General features: G+C 41.4%; 1 protein-coding gene across 1 annotated transcript in view; it reads right to left on the reverse strand.

The window, feature by feature from the left end:
- Positions 1 to 27,069, reverse strand: part of LOC124590083 (odorant receptor Or2-like) — a 100,872-nt gene that overhangs the window by 49,740 nt on the left and 24,063 nt on the right. Inside the window, exon 5 of the mRNA XM_047131621.1 lies at positions 21,785 to 21,840. Coding sequence (XP_046987577.1) covers positions 21,785 to 21,840 — 56 coding nt within the window. The remainder of the gene's footprint in view (positions 1 to 21,784; positions 21,841 to 27,069) is intronic.

Below are 27,069 nucleotides of genomic sequence, written 5' to 3' on the forward strand. Positions count from 1 at the left end.
CCATATGTCGCAAATACCCTATCAAATTGTTTATATTACGCATTAGATGTACCGGGTGTACCAAAAAGGATCATCCGATTTGGCTGGTCAATATTTCTGAAACTAGTAGCCACAAGCAATGAATTTTGTTTTTGATGAACGGGAAACTCAAAAAGTTTTTTCATACCTTTTCATGGGTGTTCAATACACCCCCCTCCCTCCCCTCCCCCCCCCCCCCCCCTGCCACCCGAAATTCACGACATATGTCAATGCGATATACACTACTGGCCATTAAAATTGCTACACCACGAAGATGACGTGCTACAGACGCGAAATTTGACCGACAGGAAGAAGATGCTGTGATATGCAAATGATTAGCTTTTCATAGCATTCACACAAGGTTGGCGCCGGCGGCGACACCTACAACGTGCTGACATGAGGAAACTTTCCAACCGATTTCTCATACACAAACAGCAATTGACCGGCGTTGCCTGGTGAAATGTTGTTGTGATGCCTCGTGTAAGGAGGAGAAATGGGTACGACCACGTTTCCGACTTTGATAAAGGTCGGATTGTACTCTACCGCGATTTCGGTTTATCGTATCGCGACATTGCTGCTCGCGTTGGTCGAGATCCAATGACTGTTACCAGAATATGGAATCGGTGGGTTCAGGAGGGCAATACGGAACGCCGTGCTGGATCCCAACAGCCTCGTATCACTAGCAGTTGAGATGACAGGCATCTTATCTGCATGGAAACAACCATCTGCACGAAAAATTCGACGACGTTTGCAGCAGCAGGGACTATCAGCTAGGAGACCATGGCTGCAGGTACCCTTGACGCTGCATCACAACAGGAGCGCCTGCGATGGTGTACTCAATGACGAACCTGGATGCACGTATGGCGAAAAGTCATTTTTCGGATGAATCCAGGTTCTGTTTACAGCATCATGATAGTCGCATCCGTGTTTGGCGACATCTCGGTGAACGCACATTGGAAGTGTGTATTCGTCATCGCCATACTGGCGTATCACCCGGCGTGATGGTATGGGGTGCCATTGGTTACACGTGCCGGTGACCTCTTGTTCGCACTGACGGCACTTTGAACAGTGGACGTTACATTTCAGATGTGTCACGACCCGTGGCTCTACCTTTCATTCGATCCCTGTGAAACCCTACATTTAAGCAGGATAATGCACGACCACATGTTGCAGGTCCTATACGGGCCTTTCTGGATACAGAAAATGTTCGACTGCTTCCCTAGCCAGCACATTCTCCAGATCTCCTACCAATTGAAAACGTCTGGTCAATGGTGGCCTAGCAACTGGCTCGTCGCAATACGCCAGTCACTACTCTTGATGAACTGTGGTATCTTGTTGAAGCTGCATGGGCAGCTGTATCCGTACACGCCATCCAAGCTCTGTTTGACTAAATGCCCAGGCGTATCAAGACCGTTACTACGGCCAGAGGTGGTTGTTCTGGGTACTGATTTCTCAGGATCTATGCACCCAAATTGCGTGAATTGTAATCACATGTCAAGTCTAGTATGATATATTTGTCCAATGAATACCCGTTTATCATCTGCATTCCTTCTTGGTGTAGCAATTTTAATGGCCAGTATTGTATTCAGATTGTTCCCACACTGCAGCGGGCATGTCTTGAGTTGCAGCTTCCACAGCTGCTGTTATGCGATGCCTCTGTTCATTCATTGCTGTTGGTAACGGAGGCACATAAATAAACTCTTTTATCAACCCCTACAGGAAGTAATCGCATACAATCAGGTCCGGTGACCTTGGAGGCCAGTAATGTAAGGCTGAATCATTTGGTCCAGTGCGACCGATCCATCGTTCAGTAATCCTATGATTTAATTCCGCACTTCCAGATAGCAGTATGGCAGTGCCCCATCCTGTTGGTAAATGAAGTCGATCGGATCAGTCTCCAACTGTGGGGAAAGAAAGTTCTCAAGCATATCGACATATGTACTTTCTGTGACAGTGTTCTTGGCAAAGAAAAATGGACCATACACCTTCTCCTGTGAAACTGCACAAACACATTATACACTCCTGGAAATGGAAAAAAGAACACATTGACACCGGTGTGTCAGACCCACCATACTTGCTCCGGACACTGCGAGAGGGCTGTACAAGCAATGATCACACGCACGGCACAGCGGGCACACCAGGAACCGCAGTGTTGGCCGTCGAATGGCGCTAGCTGCGCAGCATTTGTGCACCGCCGCCGTCAGTGTCAGCCTGTTTGCCGTGGCATACGGAGCTCCATCGCAGTCTTTAACACTGGTAGCATGCCGCGACAGCGTGGACGTGAACCGTATGTGCAGTTGACGGACTTTGAGCGAGGGCGTATAGTGGGCATGCGGGAGGCCGGGTGGACGTACCGCCGAATTGCTCAACACGTGGGGCGTGAGGTCTCCACAGTACATCGATGTTGTCGCCAGTGGTCGGTGGAAGGTGCACGTGCCCGTCGACCTGGGACCGGACCGCAGCGACGCACGGATGCACGCCAAGACCGTAGGATCCTACGCAGTGCCGTAGGGGACCGCACCGCCACTTCCCAGCAAATTAGGGACACTGTTGCTCCTGGGGTATCGGCGAGGACCATTCGCAACCGTCTCCATGAAGCTGGGCTACGGTCCCGCACACCGTTAGGCCGTCTTCCGCTCACGCCCCAACATCGTGCAGCCCGCCTCCAGTGGTGTCGCGACAGGCGTGAATGGAGGGACGAATGGAGACGTCTCGTCTTCAGCGATGAGAGTCGCTTCTGCCTTGGTGCCAATGATGGTCGTATGCGTGTTTGGCGCCGTGCAGGTGAGCGCCACAATCAGGACTGCATACGACCGAGGCACACAGGGCCAACACCCGGCATCATGGTGTGGGGAGCGATCTCCTACACTGGCCGTACACCACTGGTGATCGTCGAGGGGACACTGAATAGTGCACGGTACATCCAAACCGTCATCGAACCCATCGTTCTACCATTCCTAGACCGGCAAGGGAACTTGCTGTTCCAACAGGACAATGCACGTCCGCATGTATCCCGTGCCACCCAACGTGCTCTAGAAGGTGTAAGTCAACTACCCTGGCCAGCAAGATCTCCGGATCTGTCCCCCATTGAGCATGTTTGGGACTGGATGAAGCGTCGTCTCACGCGGTCTGCACGTCCAGCATGAACGCTGGTCCAACTGAGGCGCCAGGTGGAAATGGCATGGCAAGCCGTTCCACAGGACTACATCCAGCATCTCTACGATCGTCTCCATGGGAGAATAGCAGCCTGCATTGCTGCGAAAGGTGGATATACACTATACTAGTGCCGACATTGTGCATGCTCTGTTGCCTGTGTTTATGTGCCTGTGGTTCTGTCAGTGTGATCATGTGATGTATCTGACCCCAGGAATGTGTCAATAAAGTTTCCCCTTCCTGGGACAATGAATTCACGGTGTTCTTATTTCAATTTCCAGGAGTGTATTTTGGAGAGTTCCTCTCATACTTACATTATGACGGTTCACCTCTCCATTTAAATGAAACGTTGCCTCATCACTAAACACTAAGTGTGGATAAATCTGTCATCCTCCATTTTGACAAGAACGAAATTACAGAACTCCACACGTTGTTGTTTGTCACCTTCACGAAGAGCCTGCAGCAGCTGAATTTTGTATGGTTTCGTGTGTGAACGCCGACGCAAGACGTGCCAGACGGACATCGGTGCATATTGAGCTGTCGATCTGCATGGCGAACTTATTTCTGCGGACTCCTTGTGAAACTATGGCGGATGCGTTCGACGTCTGTGTCAGACGCTCGGGGGCGACCCGGCGATTTGCCTTTACACAAACAACCTGTTTCACGGAATTGTTCATGTCATCGTCTAACGCTCTGTGCTGTGGGAGGATCTACACCGTACCTAGTACGAAAGTCACGCTGATCAGTTATTACTCACCCGCACTGCGCAAAACGTAGAACACAAAACGCTTTGCCGGCCGGTGTGGTCGAGCGGTTCTAGGCACTTCGGTCTGGAACCGCGCGACCGCTACGGTCCCAGGTTCGAATCCTGCCTCGGGCATGGATGTGTGTGATGGCCTTCGGTTAGTTAGGCTTAAGTAGGTCTAAGTTCTAGGGGACTGATAACCTCAGATGATAAGTCCCATAATGCTCAGAGGCATTTGAACAAAACGCTTTCTTTTGTCCCGACATCATTTTTACTAGGAATTGCAGTGGGCGCACACTGCTGCTACCTAGCGGGAACCATGTAAAACTTGAGTGTTTGCTCTTTCCAGCAATACGTTGTTCACGCACATATCTCAAATAACGTAATACTTATGAAATTTAAATCGGATGATTATTTTTGGTACACCTCGTACAGTATGATAATGGCCTGTCATGGAGCCTGATCCCGCTTGCACCAAACATCACCTAAGACCAAAAGCATACTATTAACTTAGTGGCAGTCGACAAAATATAAAATAAGATACATACTGTGTGTTGAAAAATAGTTCGAGACCTCACGCAAGGAGCTATTTTAAGAAGAGCCGTGTTTTGATCGTCCTTTAGTGCAACTGAGTTTCTGTTATGGGAGCTGGGTTTCTGACAGTGCACACAGCCTGAAATCTCCTTAAGTACGCCATTAGCCACTAGCAGAGTTCAATAACTAGGCAGACAAACAGTAGGTTTTTCGGATTTGAGCTGAAACAGAAATTTCAAAAAAATCGCTCAGCTTAGCTGGATATCAGAATATACTTTTCGTTGTTCAAGCGCATGTTACAACAGTCTCACTGCCAGTGACTGGTATATAGATTGTGGGCTCTATATGATCACGATGAAAGTAACGTCGACAATACATTTGGGTATAAGATGCACGAACATTACAAGAGATACAGGAAGCTGACACATCTTAGTGGATAGCGCATCTCTCCAAGTTTCGATACGTAACACGCGTCGTGATGTGTTTGCGGAACGCACCGCCATGGGGCAGGCTTGTCAGAACATAGGATACAGAGTGAATATCAATAAAACCGACAAAGTGCAGGGACGGATAACCGACTGGAAACGCAGGAAAAAAGCGCCTATGAACATGAGTCCGGAAATGCATCGTTGCCACGTTGGATGGCTCTGACGAATGAAAGTTACTCTGACCACATGCCGTGTGTTCTTCGTGTGTTGCACGCTGTGTGATTGATGCAGCGTACTGTAAGCAGCAGAATGGTCCGGTGTTCACGTCGAAAACAAACGAGATGGTGTTCGTGTACCGCCAAGCGGATGGAAACGGCCGAGAAGTAGCAAGGCTATACCAAAATAAATACCCTGACAGACACCAACCACATCGCACAAGATTTCAAGCACCTTTTTAGGCGTTTGCGTGATCATGAGCCCTTTCAGACAGACGAAAGTGCAGGAAGACGGCGGACTGTACGTACACTAGATTTGGAGGACCGTGCTGACTTACGACGGTTTCCATCCGCTTGGCCGTACAGAAACACCACCACGACTTGTTCCCGACATGAGTACCGGACCACTCTGCTGCATGCAGTACGCTGCGTCAATCTCACAGCCTGCAGCACCAAGGAACGCACGGCACATGGTCAGAGGAACTGCCATTCGTCAACGCCATCTACCGTGGCAACAAAGCATCTCCGGACACATATTTAGAGGACCTGTCTTCCTCCGTTTCCAGTTAGATATCCGTCCCTGCAAATTGTCGGTTTTATTAATGTTCACTGTGTATAATGCAGTGATGAGTGGTTTTTGTGAACTTGAATTCGCTAAATGTTAGTCAATTGTGACGGTTCAGTGACGATTTCATACCAAATATCAGGTAAAAGCTCCGACAAACAAAACAATCTGTGGGTGGTACTGTAAGTAGACTGTTGAGGTTTTTATGTTGGTAACGCCACGTAGCGCTCTATATGAAATCACTGGCTGTGCTGTGTGCAGTCTGAGGCTGGTCGGCATTGTTGCAATAGTCGCTATTGTAGCGTTGGGCAGTTGGCTGTTAACAGCGCGTAGCGTTGCCAGTGTTGCCAATTTAGCGACTTTGTCGCTAGAAATGGCGACTTTTGCCTTCGTCTTAGCGACAAAAAATACTTTTTAGCGACAAAAATTATTAAGCTACTTATCTGGCGACTTTTGGAGTACCGACGACTCAAAACTATTTTGGGCCAGTATTTTCATGAACAAAACTAAGATTTTAACTATAGAAATTGTCTGAGTCAAGTTTGTCTGAAGAAAATAAAGTTTATTTGAAGAAGAGATGCATTCAGTTTAGCCTGAAACTCATCAAAGAAATTCAACAAAGACTGCCAAGTAAAGTTACGACCCTGAAAAATATGTCAATGCTGAGTGTTGAAGAAACACTAAAAGTGAATCAAAATAATGCTGTAGCGCATGTAGCCAAAGAACTGGCTTTTAGTAGCGATTTCATAGACTGTATGTTGCAAGAATGGCATAATATCAACTTCATTAGGTGGAATAACACTACTAACACTGTTTTATTTTGGAGTGAGGTTTTGCAGTATGAAAATACCACAGGGGAGAATCCTTTTTCTTTGATTTCACAGCTAGCAATGACTGTTCTATGCCTACTGCATTAAAATGCAGAAATGGAAAGAATATTCAGTTCTATGAACATAAAAACTAAACAACGTAACAGATTATCGTTAAAGACAATTAATGCTTTGATCATATTGAGAGACCAGCTGAAGAAACAAAATAAAGATTGTGCATCTTTTGACATACCGTCAGACGTATTGGAGCTTGTTGGAACGAACAAAAGTTACCCTTTTGCGACAAAACCAGTCGAACTGCATCATCTGTAGAGCGAAGTTCAACCCTCTACATCAACTACAGTTCTGTCAGAGCATGAAACAGAAGAGTTATTCGATCTTCTGAGTGACGACGATGAATAGCTGACATACCGGTATGTATATATTTTGTAACTTAATTTGTTTTCTTGCTTTCTTTTGTTACAAATATAGTTGTATATTTCTAGTATATTTGACTACTGTGATTGAAACAACAATTTATGTGTTGTGTCAATTATGATAACTAGTTTAATTAAACGTTAGCGTATTTTATATATATGTTGTTGCAAGCGATGTGTCATTTAATTAAGACAATATAGCAATTATGTATGAGAGTTTTTATTAATATTTTATTCCACCCCCCCCCCCCCCCCAACTGGCTTATTGCACCATTCACAGCACGAAATTTTCAGTACACCCCTAGTAAAATCAGTTTTAGCGACTTTCTAGCGACTTTTGATATTGAATCTAGCGACTCGGGTTTTCTAGAGTTGGCAACACAGAGCGTTGCGCAGTTGGAGGTGAGCCGCCAGCAGTGGTGGATGTGGGGAGAGAGATGGCGGAGTTTTGAGAGCAGATGATCTGGACGTGTGTCCATCAGAGACAGTAAATTTGTAAGACTGGATGTCATGAACTGATATATATTATGACTTTTGAACACTGTTATGGTAAATACATTGTTTGTTCTTTATCAAAATCTTTCATTTGCTAACTATGCCTATCAGTAGTTAGTGCCTTCAGTAGTTAGAATATTTTATTTAGCTGACAGTATTGGCGCTCGCTGTATTGCAGTAGTTCGAGTAACGAAGATTTTTGTGAGGTAAGTGATTCATGAAAGGTATAGGTTATTGTTAGTCCGGGCCATTCTTCTGTAGGGATTATTAAAAGTAAGATCGCGTTGCGCTAAAAGTATTGTGTGTCAGTTTAGTGTTGATCAGAATAAGTGAAGAGAGTAATGTCCGAGTACGTTCAGTTTTGCTCAGCTGTTTGAAAAGCAAATAATGTAAGAGGTTTATCAGCACAGTAATTCATTAATTTTTCTAAGGGGACGTTTCAGTACAACACATTCCGTGAAACTGTCAGCTTATGCGGTGCGAAGAAAACAGGCCAGTCGGGACCATCAGCAGACGAAGTGGAGTGTGTGCGGGAATCATTCGTCAGGAGTACAAAGGAATCGTATTACGAATAGAATCTTGGAGAGATATTCTATCGATTGAAGTGTGCTTTTTTTGCATGTGTTGTCGGTTTCGTCTTCTGAAAACCCACATGTACTTCTGAATAGCCCTCTCTAAAGTCTTCTGCGCTCCATTTGAGATGTTTGGTTCCAATGGCTCCAAGCACTATGAGATTTAACATCTGAAGTGATCAGTTCCCTAGACTTATAACTGCTTAAACCTAACTAACCTAAGGACATCACACACATCCATGCTAGAGGCAGGATTCGAACCTGTGACCGTAGTAGCAGCGAGGTTCCGGACTGAAGCGCCTAGAACCGCTCGGCCACAGCGGCCGGCTTCAAGATGTTTCCTCTTTCTGTACTGGTATAAGCAACTACAGGTATATCTTCATGCTTAACGCAAAAGTATATCTAACCTTCGAACCTTGCCAACAATTTGTGTGACTATTTAGTATATTTTCATTTGTGTATTAAGAACTGAAGATAAAGAGGCGAATTGGTGTGAAGAAGAAAGTGTTGTAGCTTAATGTCACTGTTATTTAATTTTAAAAATGGCAAGCAGCGTCTGACCGAAAGTAAAGAAGACATACATGAACTAAAGATTGCTGTCTACAGCGTTTACCACAAAATTTACGTTAAGAGTTAATAAAAAGGAAAGCAAAGAACTGTGGTAGAAAGAGGTGTAGGAATTTCTAAACATCAGTACGGGGGAAGCTCCAGAAGATCAAGTGAAAGAATTCCGCAGTCTGGGAGGCGTGATTGCCGAAGATAGGTTGAAACACGTATGTTGTGTGGCGGCGATGGCGAGGCATTGCAGAGTCTCTGACCAGAGAGCCATTTATCGTGGCTAGTCTGCGCTTGACCGCGCGAGAGTTGCGAGCAGTAGTCTGTCAGTAGTAGTCGTGCAGTACAGTTGCCAGCAGTAGTCAGTGGGCAGTCTGTCAGTAGCAGTAGGGCAGAGCAGTACGTCGGTAGTAGCAGCCCAGTGCAGTTGTGTGTGAGGAGTCGGCGGGCGTCGACATGGCACTCTGGTCAAGATTCAGGATGAGGTATATTATTTTTAAATGCGCTCAGCTAATAATGTAAATTAACTGTAACTAATTTGTGCAACAATCGCCCCAATAATAATTTTGATTTCAAAGCAATATTTTTAACAAAAGAACTATTTAATTGAACGAACGATTTCCTCCCATTTCCTTTAAAGAAAAGTTTCAGTTAAATTTCAAAAAAAAAAAAAAAAAATATTACTTGCGATGCAGTTCCTCCAAGCCGTGGCCAACAATAAGAGCAGAAATTTGACATGCAGCTTTACTAAGGTAAGAATTTCAGTTTAATTAATGAACAGGGCCTAAGATCGACATTTCGATCTGTTCGTGTTTTCATTGTCACTGAGATTTTGTTATCACTGAATTGACTTTCATTTTTTTGTGAGGAACTTATACTTGGGTCAGATTGCTAATTTTTGTTTAGTTGTCATTGTCATTGAATTTATTTGCTGGGAGGTTACGTTAGGTTGTATTCTTGTTAACATTCAAAACACATAGCTCAATGAGCATCAGCATTTAAAAATATTATCCTTAAAATTTTCGGTGGGGAGGTTACACTTGGCGACACCCAGTCCAGAATCGTATTTCATTGAGAATCTTTTGAAAAACAGTCAGATATCTGCTCTTATTTGCTTAGATATAATTAGAATTTGGCGCGACGCTTTTACTAGTCTTGTGACTTTCTTTCTACAGGTCAACGGCAATTCGTTGCTCTGTTGTATTTGTGTGTTGCTTTTGCATTGTGCTTATTTGTTTTGTGAATAATTGTGACTATTGCAAAAATGCCGTGAAAGACTGTGAATAGTGTATCGCGAGGTATTATGAATGAAATTACCGACTCAAACAACTTTACCGATAGGACTTGTGACACACAGTGTCATGATGACAATCCTGCGTTCACTGACAATCAGTGCATTCCAACCAATAATGATGACTTTTACCTTAATAATGAACAAACGAACTCAATTGTCTCTTCTGTTAATTTGACGACAATTAATGACGCGGGACGCTCTATTGTAATGAGCGCTGCCCAGCTTAACATACCCGGTTCGGAAAATTCAAGTGATGTACAGACAAATTTTTCTAATGAAAGTGATCAGGATACTCAAAGTAGGACGGATCTATTTAATTCCGAAACAATGACTGATAGTGTACATTCGACTGACAAATCTTTTTGTAAATTACAGAATGACCAAATGGTTACAGAAAGTGAGATAATTCCAGATCCACCACTAAACAGCACAGATAATAGAGTAGATAATGTTACATTGGGTCAAATTATGGCAATATTGCTACAAAATAGTAAAAAACTAGACAATACTGATGAAAAATTCAAACAACTTAGTGAACAGAACAAAAAAGATAACGAAAATCTCAAACAACACTTTAATGATAAATTAGACAACAGTTCCAAACAGCTAAATGATAAATTAGACAACAGTTCCAAGCAGCTTAGTGAACAAATTGGAGCCGTTGCCGCGCAGTGTCAAGACACTAAGGAACAGTTACGCGAGGAAATTGAGGCTTGTTCAAGAAAAAGTAGCGAAGAAATTAGATCTGTTGCTCAAGAATTAAGGGAAATGCAAACAGCCACAACAGAAACACTTAGAGCGGAAATTAGTACAGTCGCTAAACAATGCTCTGAAAAAGCTACACAATTACGGGACGAGTTTAAAGCAATGACGGTAGAACTTTCGCGCACAATGGACGCAAAAATAGACGCGAAATTCGACCAACAGAACACTCAGATTGACGAACGCTTTAATCACCATATACAAAACAGTGATACGCGTTTCAGTAAATTTATTCAGGATCAAAACAAAGTAAAACGACAAGTAATGGAAACAATCACAGCACAGAGACAAGAAGACAAACGTAAAATGTTTGCGAAGGCAAAAACGTATGTAGACAATAATATTGCGACAGTGTCCGGCGAAATTAATACCATCAAACAGTCGAACACAGAATTACGTGACGAAATTTCGGATCTTAAAACGAAAACAGACACATACACAACCGATTTTCAAACAGTGACCGACAGACTCGAACAATTAGAACTAACACAGGATTGCGATGTCATCAAAGCTGATGTTAAAAAACTGAGCGAAACTACACGTAAGTTGCAAAAATAGATTAATGCGTCCGATTCTAAAACCGATGATCAGGCAAAAATACTAACTGAAAAATATGATGAATTAGCCAGTCGTATTGATGCTATTGAAAGTAATAATGATAATAAATCAGACGATACTGCACCGATTTCATTTAATCAAACACCTGAATTTCAAAATTTACAGCAGACTATTAATGAGATCGATTCGTCTAATAACACGTTACGTAGAAGGTTATCGAGTTTACAACAAGAGGTAACAGATATGAAAAATATTTCAGTTCATAACACATCACAGCAGACGCCACTTTACGAACATTTGTCAGACTTACGCAGTGCGTATAATTTGAGCAATTTACAGCAACTACGCGACTTAAAATCCGAAAAGCCACGCGACTTAAAATCTGAAAAGCTACGCAACTTGAAATCCGAAATGACACATTCGAACAGATTCACACACAAACCTGAACGTGTTATCAAATTCAGTGAGGAGAACGTTGATTATAAGCAATTTGCATTTGTAAGAAAATGTAAGGAATTTAATAATGGCAGAACACAGATACACGATTTGCACTGTATATGACAATTTATTTTTGTACTTTCACCGCTATTACCTGTAATGGAGAAACTAGCTTTGAACCTGAGGCGACAATTTGCTATTGTATTTTCATCAGCATTACCTATTATGCAGAAACTGGAATTAGCAAGAATACAGCGATTTACTTTTGGAATTTACCGCTATTGCTTGCAACGCAAAAGCTAAAATTTATTTGCAGTGCATAAATGACCTCAGGGGATTCATTACGCTTTAATGAATATGTGCCGTAGCGTGCATAGGGCCCCGAGCTGTAGTAGTGCTGTTTCATCTTTAGTTTTCTGCACTGCTGCCTTCTCTTCTACTATCCTTTATATCTATCAAAACAGCTCTTTAACTATTGCTCTATCTAGAACTAAGAATATGTAATGAAAACCCGATATGACAAATCTTTTACCGAAAGTGACAATTTTCATTAGGCACTCGAGAAATGACAACTATCGCCGTAATTTTAATTTCAGATAAAATCGTAATCATCAGTATGTATAAAATTTTGAGCAATCGGAACCACATTTTTGTAACAATAGATGTTTTTCACTACAATAGCATGAAAGTCAGCCGCTTAGCATACCTAACCAACAATGCAGTCTACAAGGTCAACCAAACTTCAATGTTTCGCCGCGTACACGTATAGTCCCAGATCCAACAAATAGTAACGCACGGCAGCAAGGAAATAACTACGTACAGAAAACTCAGTATTTCAATTCATATCGCAATGCACCGTATAGGAATGACTATTACGACAGACGAAAAATAATGAGCACAATTATCAGCGTACATTTAATAACAGACTATCTTATCAGCAGCAAGAACATTAGCAACAACAAATAATCATGAATGAACAAGGCAATAGGTGTCATATATAGCGTAACACGTCAGTAAGAAATAACAGAGCAGTTCAAATAGTCGAAATGCCACAGTATCCTCCCGTAAATAATAGCACGTACGACAGATTTTGACCAGACACAGTACAGGTTGTATATTCCAGTAACGTAAGCAATAATTTAGACACGCAGAATCTTGTTCACGAAAATGTTATTAATTTTGACGCCATCCGACACACGTTTGCATTAAAGACAGAATCACGACGTACGTAGACGACATTCTTATTGCAGAAGCTAACTGGTCTGAACACAATGTGATTTTAGAACAACTGTTGCAAACTTTTCATGCTCAAGGACTCACAGTTAATCTCAGTAAATCGCACTTTGGCAAAACTTCCATAAAATTTCTTGGACACGTAATTTCAGCAGAAGGCATTGCGCCTGATCCGGAAAAACTTCAAGCTCTACGTGACGTTACTATTCCATTCCTACGACAAAAAAGCAATTACGCAGTTTTTTGGGCTTAATTAACTTTTTTCGTAAATTTATTCATCACTTTGCTTTAGACACGCCTAGATTATGCCAATTAACAGGTAAAAACAGTGTTTGGTCATGGGATAAGCAAGCACATTCTGAATTTGTGAACCTGAAACATGCTTTGTTGAATGCTCCACTTTTATCGCACCCAGACCTTACCAGAAATTTTTCCATTGCCACCGACAGTTGTAACACCGCTTTAGGCGTACATATTTTTCAGGAAATAGAAGAAGATGGGTCTACAGTAATTAAAAACATCGCATTTGCTAGCCGCATTCTGTCACCTGCTGAACGAAATTACTCCGTTACAGAATTGGAAACATTATGTGTTGTATGGGCTTTCACGAGATTTCGGCACTTTCTTTATGGCAAACATACTACCATCTACACAGACCACAGAGCGATACAATTTTTACTTTCGGCTAAATTCACACACGATAGATTAAGTAGATGGAAACTTTATTTACAAGAATTTAATTTTACGATTGTCCACATTCCCGGCACACAAAATGTTATAGCAGACGCACTATCGCGTTCTCTGAGCAACAATCAGCAAGACTTCTGCAAAGCAAATTTCAGTGTCATGTACATTCAGCAAGTTGCATTTGAAAATTTTATTTCGTCGTCATTACAGGACATAGCACAAGAACAAAATAAAGACAACGTGTGGAAAGAAATTAAACACCTTTCGCAAGATAGGACTAATGTTACGATTAGAAACCATTACACTGTAAGCAATGACATTCTGTTTCGGCGCCCTCATCCTGACAGCAACAATTGGTTATTATGCATTCCTGACGAACTGGTTAACAAATTAATCTGGTACACTCATTTAAGTTACGCACATTACGGAGCACGAAAATGTTTTCCTATACTGAGACAGAACTGTTATTTTACCAACATGGAGAAACGTATACGACGAGTTTTAGCGTCTTGTAAAATTTGCCAGAAAGCTAAGTCAGACACCACTTCACATATTCCTCCTTTATATCCCATTGTACCTGTTAAATTAAGACACATGGCCGCAGTAGACATTTTTGGCCCAATTCCGAGAACTAACAGAGGTTTTTGCTACATATTTGTCGCTGTTGAGCTCACTTCAAAATTTGTTACCTTCACTCCGTTACGCAAAGCTACTGCTAAAACTGTTTCGAAAGCATTTGTAAAACATTTTCTATTTCATGTAGGGCATGTGATGAAAGTAATTTCTGACAATGGATCACAATTTCGTTCTGCTACATGGACACGTATGTTACGAGCTAGAAACATTTCTCCGATTTATATATCCAAGTACCATGCTTCTTCGAACCCCTGTGAAAGATTAATGAAAGAAATTGGTAAGCTGTGTCGAATATACTGCCACAAAAGACATATTGATTGGGATACACACATACTCTCATTCCAAGATGTAATTAATTCCATTCCAAATGAATCCACAATGCTATCTCCGTCTGTTACACTGAAAAACGTTGAACCACCAAACAAAATTAAAGAATTAGTAAACTTCCCTACCTGTCGTCGACTAAGACACCACGAAATAATTGACATTGTGCTGAACAACATCAAACGTGCCGCAGAGCGCCGGAGAAGACAGCAAAAACAGGTTTGTACACGCCGCGACTTTCACGTTGGACAGAAGATATTAGTACGTACACACTATTTATCCAGCAAATTAAAAGGTAAGTGCAGTAAATTTGAACTTCTATACGCAGGACCATATCGGATTCGCAGCATTCCTCATCCCAATGTGGTAAACGTCGAAACTTTGAGAACCAGAAAATCGAAAGGCAACCACCATTGGTCAAATATTAAACCCTTTATTGAATGAAGACACTTTATGATTCAACACACTATGATGCCATTTACTAATTTTTTATGACCACTTATGCAATTATATTCACATGACTAATTACTGATGATTATCGTATTTTTTCTTGGCAAGTGCCCGGCAAGGTAAGGTTAGAAGGTCGCTCTTCTTGTCGTTACACATCAGACCGTGCACATTTTCCATTTTTTTTTTTTTTTTGTGTGTATGATTGTATTCCAGTTTTGTTTGTATGCACTGTGAAATAGTTAAGATATAACACACACCAGTTGACTTTGACATTTTTTTTGCCCTATGATATCTCAACATCGTGACTGCTGCATTGTGATATTCTCTGTACATTTTGTCTTTGAACACTGTCTATGCCTTTGACATATTACGTTTTCTGTCATGTTATGCTGTATGGTTAATTATGTCACCATAAACCAGTTATTATTTAACGAGTATATGATTAAAATGTAAGACATTAATCTCTGTTCATCAATTTCAGAAAGAAATGATGCGTGTAAGAAATAAATTCAACAGAAATGGGAATTTCACCTACGGAATAAACGAAAGAAGATGCAATAACTTTATGAGGAAGAGTAAATGGATTAGGATTAACAAGCATTAACAAGAATATACTATACTCATCGTAGAATAGCAGTCTTAACTAATTTTTCTTTCAGAATGCAAGGTGATTGATGCAGGCTGTCAGACAGAACTACACATCTTAGTTTTAGTGATGAAATATGCTAGAGATAAGGAATAGTTGTGTAATGAGTAATGAAGTGATTTTTTTTTTGCAGATGATAATGAATGCTGATGAATAATGATGAAGAATATGCTGCTATGAATAATGAAGTTTTTCTTTACAGGTGATGATGATAATGGAGTTTTTGATGATATGGATAATGAAGTTTTCTTTGCAGATGAGGATAATGTTGAAGTTATATTTAGGCTATGTAGTTATTTAAGTATTTGTTGCAGTTCGTTTTGACAGCAGGTGTTATATTGCACAGTATAATGACTGAAGGTTTTGGAAAGGACAGCTATGGAACACATTTTTTATACACATTTCACTATCTGTTAATTCGAAGTTCACTACTTTTCAGCATAAAATGCATTTCTTCTTTCAGCTCAATAATCCATTTTGTATTTTTTTTCCAGGAGAAGCCTTTCATGATAGTTACTAAACGTGTTACTTATTAAGCCTATACTAGTACTTGCATCTTTTTTACCCACTTGTGTCACAACCTTGCTACAGCTGACTCATGACGAATGACGTTACACATTTTTCATTTACAGGAACAACCTAGAAGCAATTTTTTTTTCTTTTTCTTCTTGCTTTCCCTTATAATTACCCAAAGCAATGCATTGCTATCTATCTAGCACAGAAACAAAAAACAAACAAAAAACGTATTACCAGTCCCAAATAATGTTACTAGTTTAAGAGAATTCTGAATAATACTGATCAGCTCTGAATAGTATGTCACTTCAGTAATGACTTCTTAATGATACAACAAAAATATATATATAAAATAATGCTTTGTAACGGGCAAATAACTGCCACTGTTTATTGTAATGAGACTACTTATAATGCCCATGATTATTAATGCTATGACTGTAATTAACTGATTTTTAATCATGACTTCTTAATGGTGTGTATCACCAGTTTCAAATAATGCTACTCATTTAAGAAAATTCTGAATAATACTGAATGATGAACAATGTTTTATACTATTCAATACTTACTGGCCACTGACTGCCAATAATTAATCTAATTAAATGAATTATGACCTTTCATGTTTTGGTAACTGGCCAATGAGTGCCAATAATTAATGTCACTAAATGAATTATGTTATTAATTATGCCATTAAGAAGCTCTTGTTTTCAATGTTGACTTGTCATGTTTTGGTAAATGGCCAATGAGTGCCAATAATTTGTATCACTCAATGTATTATGTTAATGCTAGGCCAATAATTGACTCTCCTTTCCAATTAAGACTTCTGATGAACATTATTCTGTCATACTAAATATGCTTTGTAACTGGCCAAGGACTGCCACTGTTTATTGTAATACGATTACCCATGATGCCAATAATTTAATTTTATGAACATTATTCTGTAATACTACATACGTGGTACAGAAATTTTCAATAACTGGGCTATGAATGCCGGAAACTACTACTGTAATTCTCAACAAAGCCTATTCTGTGACTTAATGTCCTTCACCTTATGAGCTAACTACCCTGAATTACTCCAATATCCATTTGTCCTGTCCATCCTCATGATCATGGAGCACTATATTTGGTTTTTGCACTAATTCTACGTTGGTGTGCCTTGTAAGAGCGTGGTGTTGACACGACATGCTGTCCACCACCGTGAGCGATGAAGACGTTATTATGGTCCCACTGTTTGGTGTACCTAATGTACTGCCAAAATGAAAACATGGAACATTACTACGACAGTTCAGTGTCTTGGCTACGCTGATAAATTGTGATGGGAAAAAAACTTCAAATTGTGTCACTTGGTGTTGTACTTCTGTGGAAGGATATGGACTTTCCGAACAGCGGTGTGCAATCTAAAGTGCTACAACCATGATGCAATCCTTCCCTTTCCTATCCTAATAGTGAAAATCATTTTTTGCTAACATCATTTATGTTCATGGGATATACATTTTTTTTTTCGATTTGCTGAACTCCAGTGCGAGTACACTCATGTCACTTGTCGACATGATTTTTTTTGCCATTATGTTTATTTGTTGTGAAAATGGTAAAGACATTTTTTCGATTTGTTCTGAAGTACAGTATATGTGCACTCTTGTCTTTTATATTGTATATACATTTTTATTTTGATGATATGTTCTGAACTACAGTGCATGTGCACTTATATTATGTGTTAATATGTTTTCTACTGAACTTCAGTGCCTGTGCACTTTTCTCATTTTTCAATATGATTTGTACTCATTCTGTATGTTCAATACTTCAGTGTGTATGCACTTATGTCATTTGTTACTCATTGTATATACATTTCGTCATTTGCTGATATGTTCTGAACTGCAGTGCATGTGCACTCATGTCACTTGTCAACATGATTTTCTGCCATTCTGTTTATTTGTTCTGAAAATGCTACAGAATTTTTTCAGTGTGTGTGCACTTTGTTATCTGCCAAATAATTTGTATATACAGTTTTCTGATTTGCTACTATGTTTTGTACTCACATTTTGTCTTTGTTTGAAATGTTTTGTACTCGGTGCATGTGCACAACATTTAATTCATGTATCAAAATATTCTGTAAATTGTAGAAGTTGATTAATTAAAGAAAAAATTTTGCCGCGCTTGGCAAGTCCAAATGACTCACCATCGCTGCCAAATTTTTGCCCCCCCAGTGGAGGGTTATGAAACACGTATGTTATGTGGCGGCGATGGCGAGGCATTGCAGAGTCTCTGACCAGAGAGCCATTTATCGTGGCTAGTCTGCGCTTGACCGCGCGAGAGTTGCGAGCAGTAGTCTGTCAGTAGTAGTCGTGCAGTACAGTTGCCAGCAGTAGTCAGTGGGCAGTCTGTCAGTAGCAGTAGGGCAGAGCAGTACGTCGGTAGTAGCAGCCCAGTGCAGTTGTGTGTGAGGAGTCGGCGGGCGTCGACATGGCACTCTGGTCAAGATTCAGGATGAGGTATATTATTTTTAAATGCGCTCAGCTAATAATGTAAATTAACTGTAACTAATTTGTGCAACAATCGCCCCAATAATAATTTTGATTTCAAAGCAATATTTTTAACAAAAGAACTATTTAATTGAACGAACGATTTCCTTCCATTTCCTTTAAAGAAAAGTTTCAGTTAAATTTCAAAAAAAAAAAAAAAAAATATTACTTGCGATGCAGTTCCTCCAAGCCATGGCCAACAATAAGAGCAGAAATTTGACATGCAGCTTTACTAAGGTAAGAATTTCAGTTTAATTAATGAACAGGGCCTAAGATCGACATTTCGATCTGTTCGTGTTTTCATTGTCACTGAGATTTTGTTATCACTGAATTGACTTTCATTTTTTTGTGAGGAACTTATACTTGGGTCAGATTGCTAATTTTTGTTTAGTTGTCATTGTCATTGAATTTATTTGCTGGGAGGTTACGTTAGGTTGTATTCTTGTTAACATTCAAAACACATAGCTCAATGAGCATCAGCATTTAAAAATATTATCCTTAAAAATTTCGGTCGGGAGGTTACAAGGTGAAGCAAAAAAGATCTGAAAAACAGGTGACAGCAGGTAAGTAATTTTTCTTCAGTAAAAGAGAATGAGCAGCATTACACATTTAAACTGATCTGAGGAAGAAGTTTCTGAGAACTGCTTTATATGAAAACCAGACGTGGAGAAATCAAGCAGAGAAGAAGAAACTGTAAGCATATTTTAAATGAGGAGATATTGAGGGGAGTTAAAAATTAAGCAGACAGATAAATCACGAAATGGTACAATAACAGAATAGTTAGTAGAAGAAACAAATCCACGAAAACCGCATACTAAGAGAAGACATAAGTAAGTCATGTACAGTGGCTCCAATCAATGAAGTCCTTGTAAAGAAGCATTGGAGAGAGTGAATCACGGGGCAGCTAAAATGCAGAATATACGAAGTTGATCATCGAGGATGTTGAGAACAGTAGACTTATAGAGCTGAAAATACCACAACGATCACTATACTATGTATAAAAGGCGATGTCCCGACTCACTGACTCATCATCGCCCAGCTTAAGTCGCTAAGGATGGAAAGTTGAAATACGGAGAGAATGTTGATTTTATGTTGCAGGCATCGTTTAAGACGGAACTCTCGAAATTTCACCTCTAAGGGGGTGAAAGATGGGGATGAAAAGTTTTTTGAAAATATGTCGCTACTACGGCTATTTTGAAGATAGACGCTGCCGGCCGCGGTGGTGTAGCGGTTCTAGGCGCTCAGTCCGGAACCGCGCGACTGCTACGGTCGCAGGTTCGAATCCTGTCTCGGGCATGGATGTGTGTGATGTCCTTAGGTTAGTTAGGTTTAAGTAGTTCTAAGTTCTAGGGGACTGATGACCACAGATGTTAAGTCCCGTAGTGCTCAGAGTCATTTTTTTTTTATAGATAGACCTACGAAAATTGGTATTTGGTTTCTCGGGCAGAAATAAAGTAATTATTTCAGAATTTCTCGAAATTTTACCGCTATGGGTGTGAAATAATAGGTGATTTTTTTTAAATAAATCATTATTGAAGAACGACTAAAGTATTTTTAAAGCTACATCTATGAAAGTGGTATTTGACTTCCAACTTAAAAATAAAAGAAATTCATGTTTCAGAGCATTTGGAAATTTAACCCCCTGAGGGGGCGAAATATGGGATGAAGTGTTTTATGAACATACTCTTTTATTGTGTAAGGATTCTTAATGCTAAATATACGGAAACTTGAATTTGGCTTTTCGATTATAAAGAAAAAGAAACAAGTGTTGTACTGTTTTTAGATATTCAAGCTCTGTGGGGGTGAAACAAGGGATGAAAGTTTTTATGGAAATATTTCATTATGTAAGCATTTTCAAAGCTACATCTATGAAAATTTGTATTTGGCTTCTCTGTTAGAAATTAAAAGAATACGCAGTTCACTGTCTTTGGAAATTGAATCTTTAAGTGAGTGGAAGAGAGGTGAAGTGTTTTGTGAATATATTTCATAGTGTAAGCATTTTTAAAACTAAATCTTTGAAAACTGGTACTTGACTTCTTACTTAGAAGTGAAAAAATACGTGTTTCACTATTTTTGGAAGTTTAGCCCCTAAGGGGGTGAAATAGGGCCATACTGATTCACTGATTTATCAACGCCCAACCCAAACCACTAAAGACAGAAAATTAAAATTCTGAGAGGGTGTGGACCTTATACTGTAGGCATCGTTTAGGGAGGGATTGTACGAGATTCCACTCGTAAGGGCGCCAAACTGGGTATGAAAATTTTTTTGAACTATTTCATTACGCGAGGAAATTTGAAGCTAAATCTACGAAAATTTGTATTTGGCGTCGCTGTTAGAAATAAAAATATGCGTGTAATTTCTTGTACTTTCCCGGCGAGTCGGTGTGATCTCATAGAATCAGCTGTACTGCCGGTGGTCTGCATCTCCCCAACACACTATTTCGACGTCGTAACGAGACGTCTTCATCAAGTCTTTTCTGCGACAGTCGCAGGAAATACCTGATGAAGACACCGAGTTATGTCGTGAAAATACTGTGTTGGGAAGACTTAGACCACCGGCAATACACCCGATTCCACAAGATCACAAAAATATACATGTTTCATTGCTTTTGGAAATTCAACCCTTAATGGGGTGAAATAGGGAATGAAATGTTTCAAGAAAGTATTTCGTTACATTATAATAATTTAAAGTGAAGTCTATGAAAATTCGTATTTCACTTCTCGGTTGGATATAAAGAAATATGTGTTATGGGATGAGAGTTTCTCTGCAAATATCACCACAAGAAAGGAAAAGACACGATTAACAAAAACCTGGGACTTCTGGTCAGAAGTAATTCGGAAAAAGACCGTGCTTCTATGGTCTTAATATACGTGAATGTAATAGAATGTGTTGCAATTTGTGAACAAGATATAAAGCCTATGAAAGAAACACAAAGAAAGAGATCTATGCAGACCATAGAGCTTACGCGGGCGAAGCAGGGGGCGCTAAGCTGCAATGTTAATAAATGGCGGTCAGCATCAAGCGAGTCCACAGAATAGAAGTCGTTGTCGGATCGTAAATCCTCCATTTGCATGCATTTATACATTAAACATTTGTTCCGATTTTAATTTTAATTGACATTGCCACATACAGCACCTCCACAGAACAAGTGAGATACACTTATCGCTGCAAATAGGGGTCCTTGTTGTTTGCTTGCGTACCTGCAGACCTGCAGGTGGTGCCTGGCGCACTCCCTCAGCATGGCCGTGGCCTCCGCCTCCGTGCGCACCGTCTTCACCTGTCTGTGCCCGCTGGGATCGTCGCCGCTGCGGGAATATGAGGCAGAAAACTCTTAAATTCATGACGCCGTGTTGGTTTCTTCACACTTGTTACTGTACAACAAAAATTAGTACTAGAGGATATGCCAAATCTTAAGGGTAAACATTACACAAGCGACAAGTGGCCCTAAATTGACTTCTTTGAGGTAACGAACTGATGGTCAGAACTGAACATGCACTTTTAATTGACTTGACCATGTTACGGCTAACACAAATATTTAATTTCTTAGCAGTTGTTCAAAGTGATAGCCGTCGGTTTCACCGCATGCGTTGCAACGGTGCATAACTTTTAGCCGTCTCCTCTCAGATGTTCCTGTTGTCCAACACCCCAGGCAGCTGGGACTAACCAGTTCCTCCCCCCTTTCTACCTCATAGATTACCTTGTACAAACCATACCATAGGTGATAGTCGTTGGTGGTGTTTTGAGGCGGCTGTTAGGCAGTTGAATACATCACGAGTGAAAGAGACTGTTAGTTTCACAGGTTAGTGGCAGTACTGTAATTCCTACTTCATAAGTACACTGCCTTCGAATTTTTTTGGTCGGTAAATTTCACTGGGGAACGAACAGATGCATATGGGTCAATATTCTCACGATTCAACTCAATCTCATCAAATTCTACAGTGTGAAAAATTGTTTCTAGATGACACTGACTAATATTATGCAGCTTTAACAAACTACTTCCTGTTCACAACGATAAATTTATTAAAATAAGGACGCGGTCTGTTGCAAAATTTTACTCTCTAAATTTGTTGGAAGGAGTGTAACTTACCCAATTTTGTGTAAACTGGTATACCAAAGCACCTCATTGCTAAATCATCAAGATTAAATAATAAGAATAAAATACACAACTGGCCATTAAAATTGCTACACCAAGAAGAAATGCAGATGGAAACAGGTATTCATTGGACTAATATATTATACTACAACTGACATGTGATTACATTTTCACGCAATTTGGGTGCATAGGTCCTGAGAAATCAGTACCCAGAACAACCGCCTCTGGCCATAGTAACGGCCTTGATACGCCTGGGCATTGAGTCAAACAGAGCTTGGATGGCGTGTACAGGCACACCTACCCATGCAGCTTCAACACGCTACCACAGTTCATCAAGAGTAGTGACTGGCGTATTGTGACGAGCCAGTTGCTCGGCCACCATTGACCATACGCTTTCAATTGGTGAGAGATCTGGAGAATGTGCTGGCCAGGGAAGCAGTCAAACATTTTCTATGTCCAGAAAGGCCCGTACAGGACCTGCAACATGCGGTCGTCCATTATCCTGCTGATATGTAAGGTTTCGCAGGGATCGAATGAAGGGTAGAGCCACGGGTCGTAACACATCTGAAATGTAACGTTCACTGTTCAAAGTGCCGTCAATGCGAACAAGAAGTGACCGAGACGTGTAACCAATGGCACCCCATACCATCACGCCGGGTGATACGCCAGTATGGCGATGGCGAATACAAGCTTCCAATGTGCGTTCACCGCCATGTCGCCAAACACGGATGCGACCATCATGATGCTGTAAACAGAACCTGGATTCATCCGAAAAAATGACGTTTTGCCATTTGTGCACCCTGGTTCGTCGTTGAGTACACCATCGCAGGCGCTCTTGTCTGTGATACAGCGTCAAGGGTAACCGCAGCCATGGTCTCCGAGCTGATAGTCCATGCTGCTGCAAACGTCGTCGAACTGTTCGTGCAGATGGTTGTTGTCTTGCTAACGTCCCCATCTGTTGACTCACGGATCGAGATGTGGCTGCACGATCCGTTACAGCCATGCGGATAAGATGCCTGTTATCTCGACTGCTACTGACACGAGGCCGTTGGGATCAAGCACGGGATTTCGTATTACCCTCCTGAACCCACCGATTCCATATTCTGCCAACAGTTATTGGATCTCAACCAATGCGAGCAGCAATGTCGCGATACGATAAACCGCAATCGCGATAGGCTACAATCCGACCTTTGTCAAAGTCGGAAACTTGATGGTACGCATTTCTCCTCCTTACACGGAGCATCACAACGTTCCACCAGGAAACGCCGGTCAGCTGCTGTTTGTGTATGATAAATCGGTTGGAAAGTTTCCTCATGTCAGCACGTTGTAGGTGTCGCCACCGGCGCCAATCTTGTGTGATTTGCATATCACAGCATCTTCTTCCTGTCGGTTAAATTTGGTGTCTGTAGCTCGTCATCTTTGCGGTGTAGCAATTTTAATGGCCAGTAGTGTAGAAATTATGTTAGAAGCAAAATACATGTGTGGTTGTCGTGGGTGTTCGTTGATGTGTTGACGGTCTTGTGGAGATCTCTCTTGGGTATGCCAGAGGCTTATACAGTCCTCTGAGAAATGCCTGCAACTGTTCATGTCACTTGGCGATTTTAGCTCGCTGGTCACTCCACCATCGCTGGCACGTCGCGATAGGCCAACGCAGGAAAACAGTGCTCTCCAGCAGGCACTATACTGGGACCCACAGTAGACCCGAGTTAGCGTTCGAGTGTGGATCCGCTGAGCGTTATATCTGGAGAGATGTTGGGACGCGGATCCATAATGTGCCGCGTCCGGGATAGGGTTTGAAGGTGGATCCGCCACGCACAATATATGGAGCGATATTGGGATGCAGATCCGCAATATACCACATCCGAGTTACCGTTCGAGTGTGGATCGGCCGCGCACTATACATCCAGACCGATGTCCAGAGGCGGATCCACCACACATCGCATTTGGGATAGGGCTCGCGGGTGTACCAGCCACGCGTTACGTCGGAAGATGCGTTCTTTGTTCGAAGTTTGGTCCAACAGCGGGAGGACCTGCTCATGGGAACCATCCGCGACGCATGCACATACACAGACATACAGAAAACAGAGCAGACGTTCGGCAAATGTCGAATATGTGGTGTGGAGATGACTGGATATAACAGAGTACAGTGCTGTACTATGCATCCAGATCAGTGCATTTGCGCTAGGTGTTGGCAGCTGTACTACATTCACAAGCAATTTTAGAACACGGAACGAGAGGTTATGTCATGATCGCGAACTGACATAAAATCGATAGGATTGCGAAAAATACGTATAAATTGAGGAAGTATACACTGAAATGCGGGGAAATTGAGGAAGTATTTGCGTGTCTTCTGGTTGGTGCAGAACAATTTGTACATGGGAATAAGTATTCTACATCAAGAGGCATCCGAGTAAACGTCGGCATGGAAGCGAAGGGAACCAGGGAAACAGTCACTTTTTTTTTCAGTTGAGGCAGCGTTCTACTGTATGTCTATTGAGGTAACAGTGATACACGCGAGTTGACTACTGTATTTGACGCTTTTCAGGAAGACAGAGAACCATCTGCCTCTAAACTTACTTGCATCTACGTTAGATGATGACATACAGTGGATGGAGTGGTCGGTTGAGATGGAGTTGTAACGAGGTACGATTTAACGGTAGACTGATGATGCATTCTAGAGAGAGAGAGAGAGAGAGAGAGAGAGAGAGAGAGAGAGAAGTTGTTTCATATCATTTGACCATTTTTTCCTGATGTTCTGTCAGGATGCATCAGTTGTGTGACATAGCCTGCGTTCGACTCGTATTCAACTGCATGTTCTGTGTGGGTCTTATAGCAGTATCTGCCGGCCGAAGTGGCCGAGTGGTTCTAGGCGCTTCAGTCTGGAACGGTGCGACCGCTACGGTCGCAGGTTCGAATCCTGACTCGGGCATGGATGTCTGTGATGTCCTTAGGTTAGTTAGGTTTAAGTAGTTCTAAGTTCTAGGGGACTGATGACCTCAGAAGTTAAGTCCCATAGTGCTCCGAGCCATTTGGACCATTTTGTGCTCGATGCTGGCCTGCAGACAGTATTTTTTTTCGATATATGGGAGGAGAGAGATGCGGTAAAAATCTTATCGTGTTCTCTATCGGATGAAGGTAGTTGAGCTTTTATAGTTCGTAATTTTTCTCTGTTGGATGGTACAGAATAACAAAGATAACATGTTGGGCTGATAGACATAAACTGGCCCTAAGGGACGCGGATCTGCTTCGGACTGTAGTATCTGTATGTGGCATGGGGATGCACCACAATGCAGTAGCGAAATCCTCGGCCTTCTCCAAGTTCCCATACTGTCTTTTATACAATCTAGTGCTGCAGCAGCAGGCTTCGTTTGGCGCTGATCTTACACGTTGTACACTGTTGGCAGAGCTACGACAACTTGTTCCCATTTCCATCGAATTGTCAAAACACGGTCCTGTTGCACTAACTCGCGTCACTCTGTTTCTACACGGGCTTCAGAAGGTGGTGGATATGGCTCTCTCTGATTTCTGCTGAGTTCCGACTTAAATTGGAACGATCACATGCAGAAAGCTGCAGAAATGGCAGCAGTTGCAAGATGCGTAGGGACTACCTAAACCAAATTGGAATTTTGATGTAGCAGACAGGTTCGTGAAAGGTGACTCGTTTCGAGATATGAGAATGCCAGAAATATGATTCACTAGTGGCTGTAATCATTAAAGGACTTCTCCATAGGATCCAACGCAGGTATGTGTTTGAATAGAAAGACTTTATTCCAAGTCACAGACATTATTTCTAGTGGACAGCGTAACACTGGAGATCTGAGAAGCCCGTGTACATTTCTTATGACCTCAATCAGCACACCATCTACAGTATGTGATCCTTCTCAATCAACCATCGCCTATAATCCGGTGGATATATCGTGGAACCGCTGACATGGTATCGAGCCAGAATACGTTACAAATACTGGAGAAATATCTAGCAGCGACATGAGGGTGTTGCAAATAGCAGTTTCATACCGCATTCCTTAGCAGAATCACTTTCAAAATTCAGTGATTTTATCACGAGGTCGCATCATGGGCTACGTGTAACCGCACTGCTGGTCTTAATAATACACACTCCTACGATCACCGTCTATATTCAGTGCCACGGTATTTGTCTGGAAAAACCAATTCATTTGGAGGTAATGCCATACCTCGATTTATAAAGCCAGTATAACTTTTAACATGGATAGGACCAGGACGGCTTGTGATAGTAATATGCTTGTGTTTTTTAACATCTGGCGCTTTGTAAGACGATTACGTTTTTCTTTCTAAGACACAACGGTGCCACTCGCAGGAAAAAACTTATCAGACATGTCCACCCATCATAGATTTTTAGTCAGTATTATTTGGTAT

Source organism: Schistocerca americana, chromosome 2, assembly GCF_021461395.2.
Source record: "Schistocerca americana isolate TAMUIC-IGC-003095 chromosome 2, iqSchAmer2.1, whole genome shotgun sequence".
Classification (NCBI taxonomy): domain Eukaryota; kingdom Metazoa; phylum Arthropoda; class Insecta; order Orthoptera; family Acrididae; genus Schistocerca; species Schistocerca americana.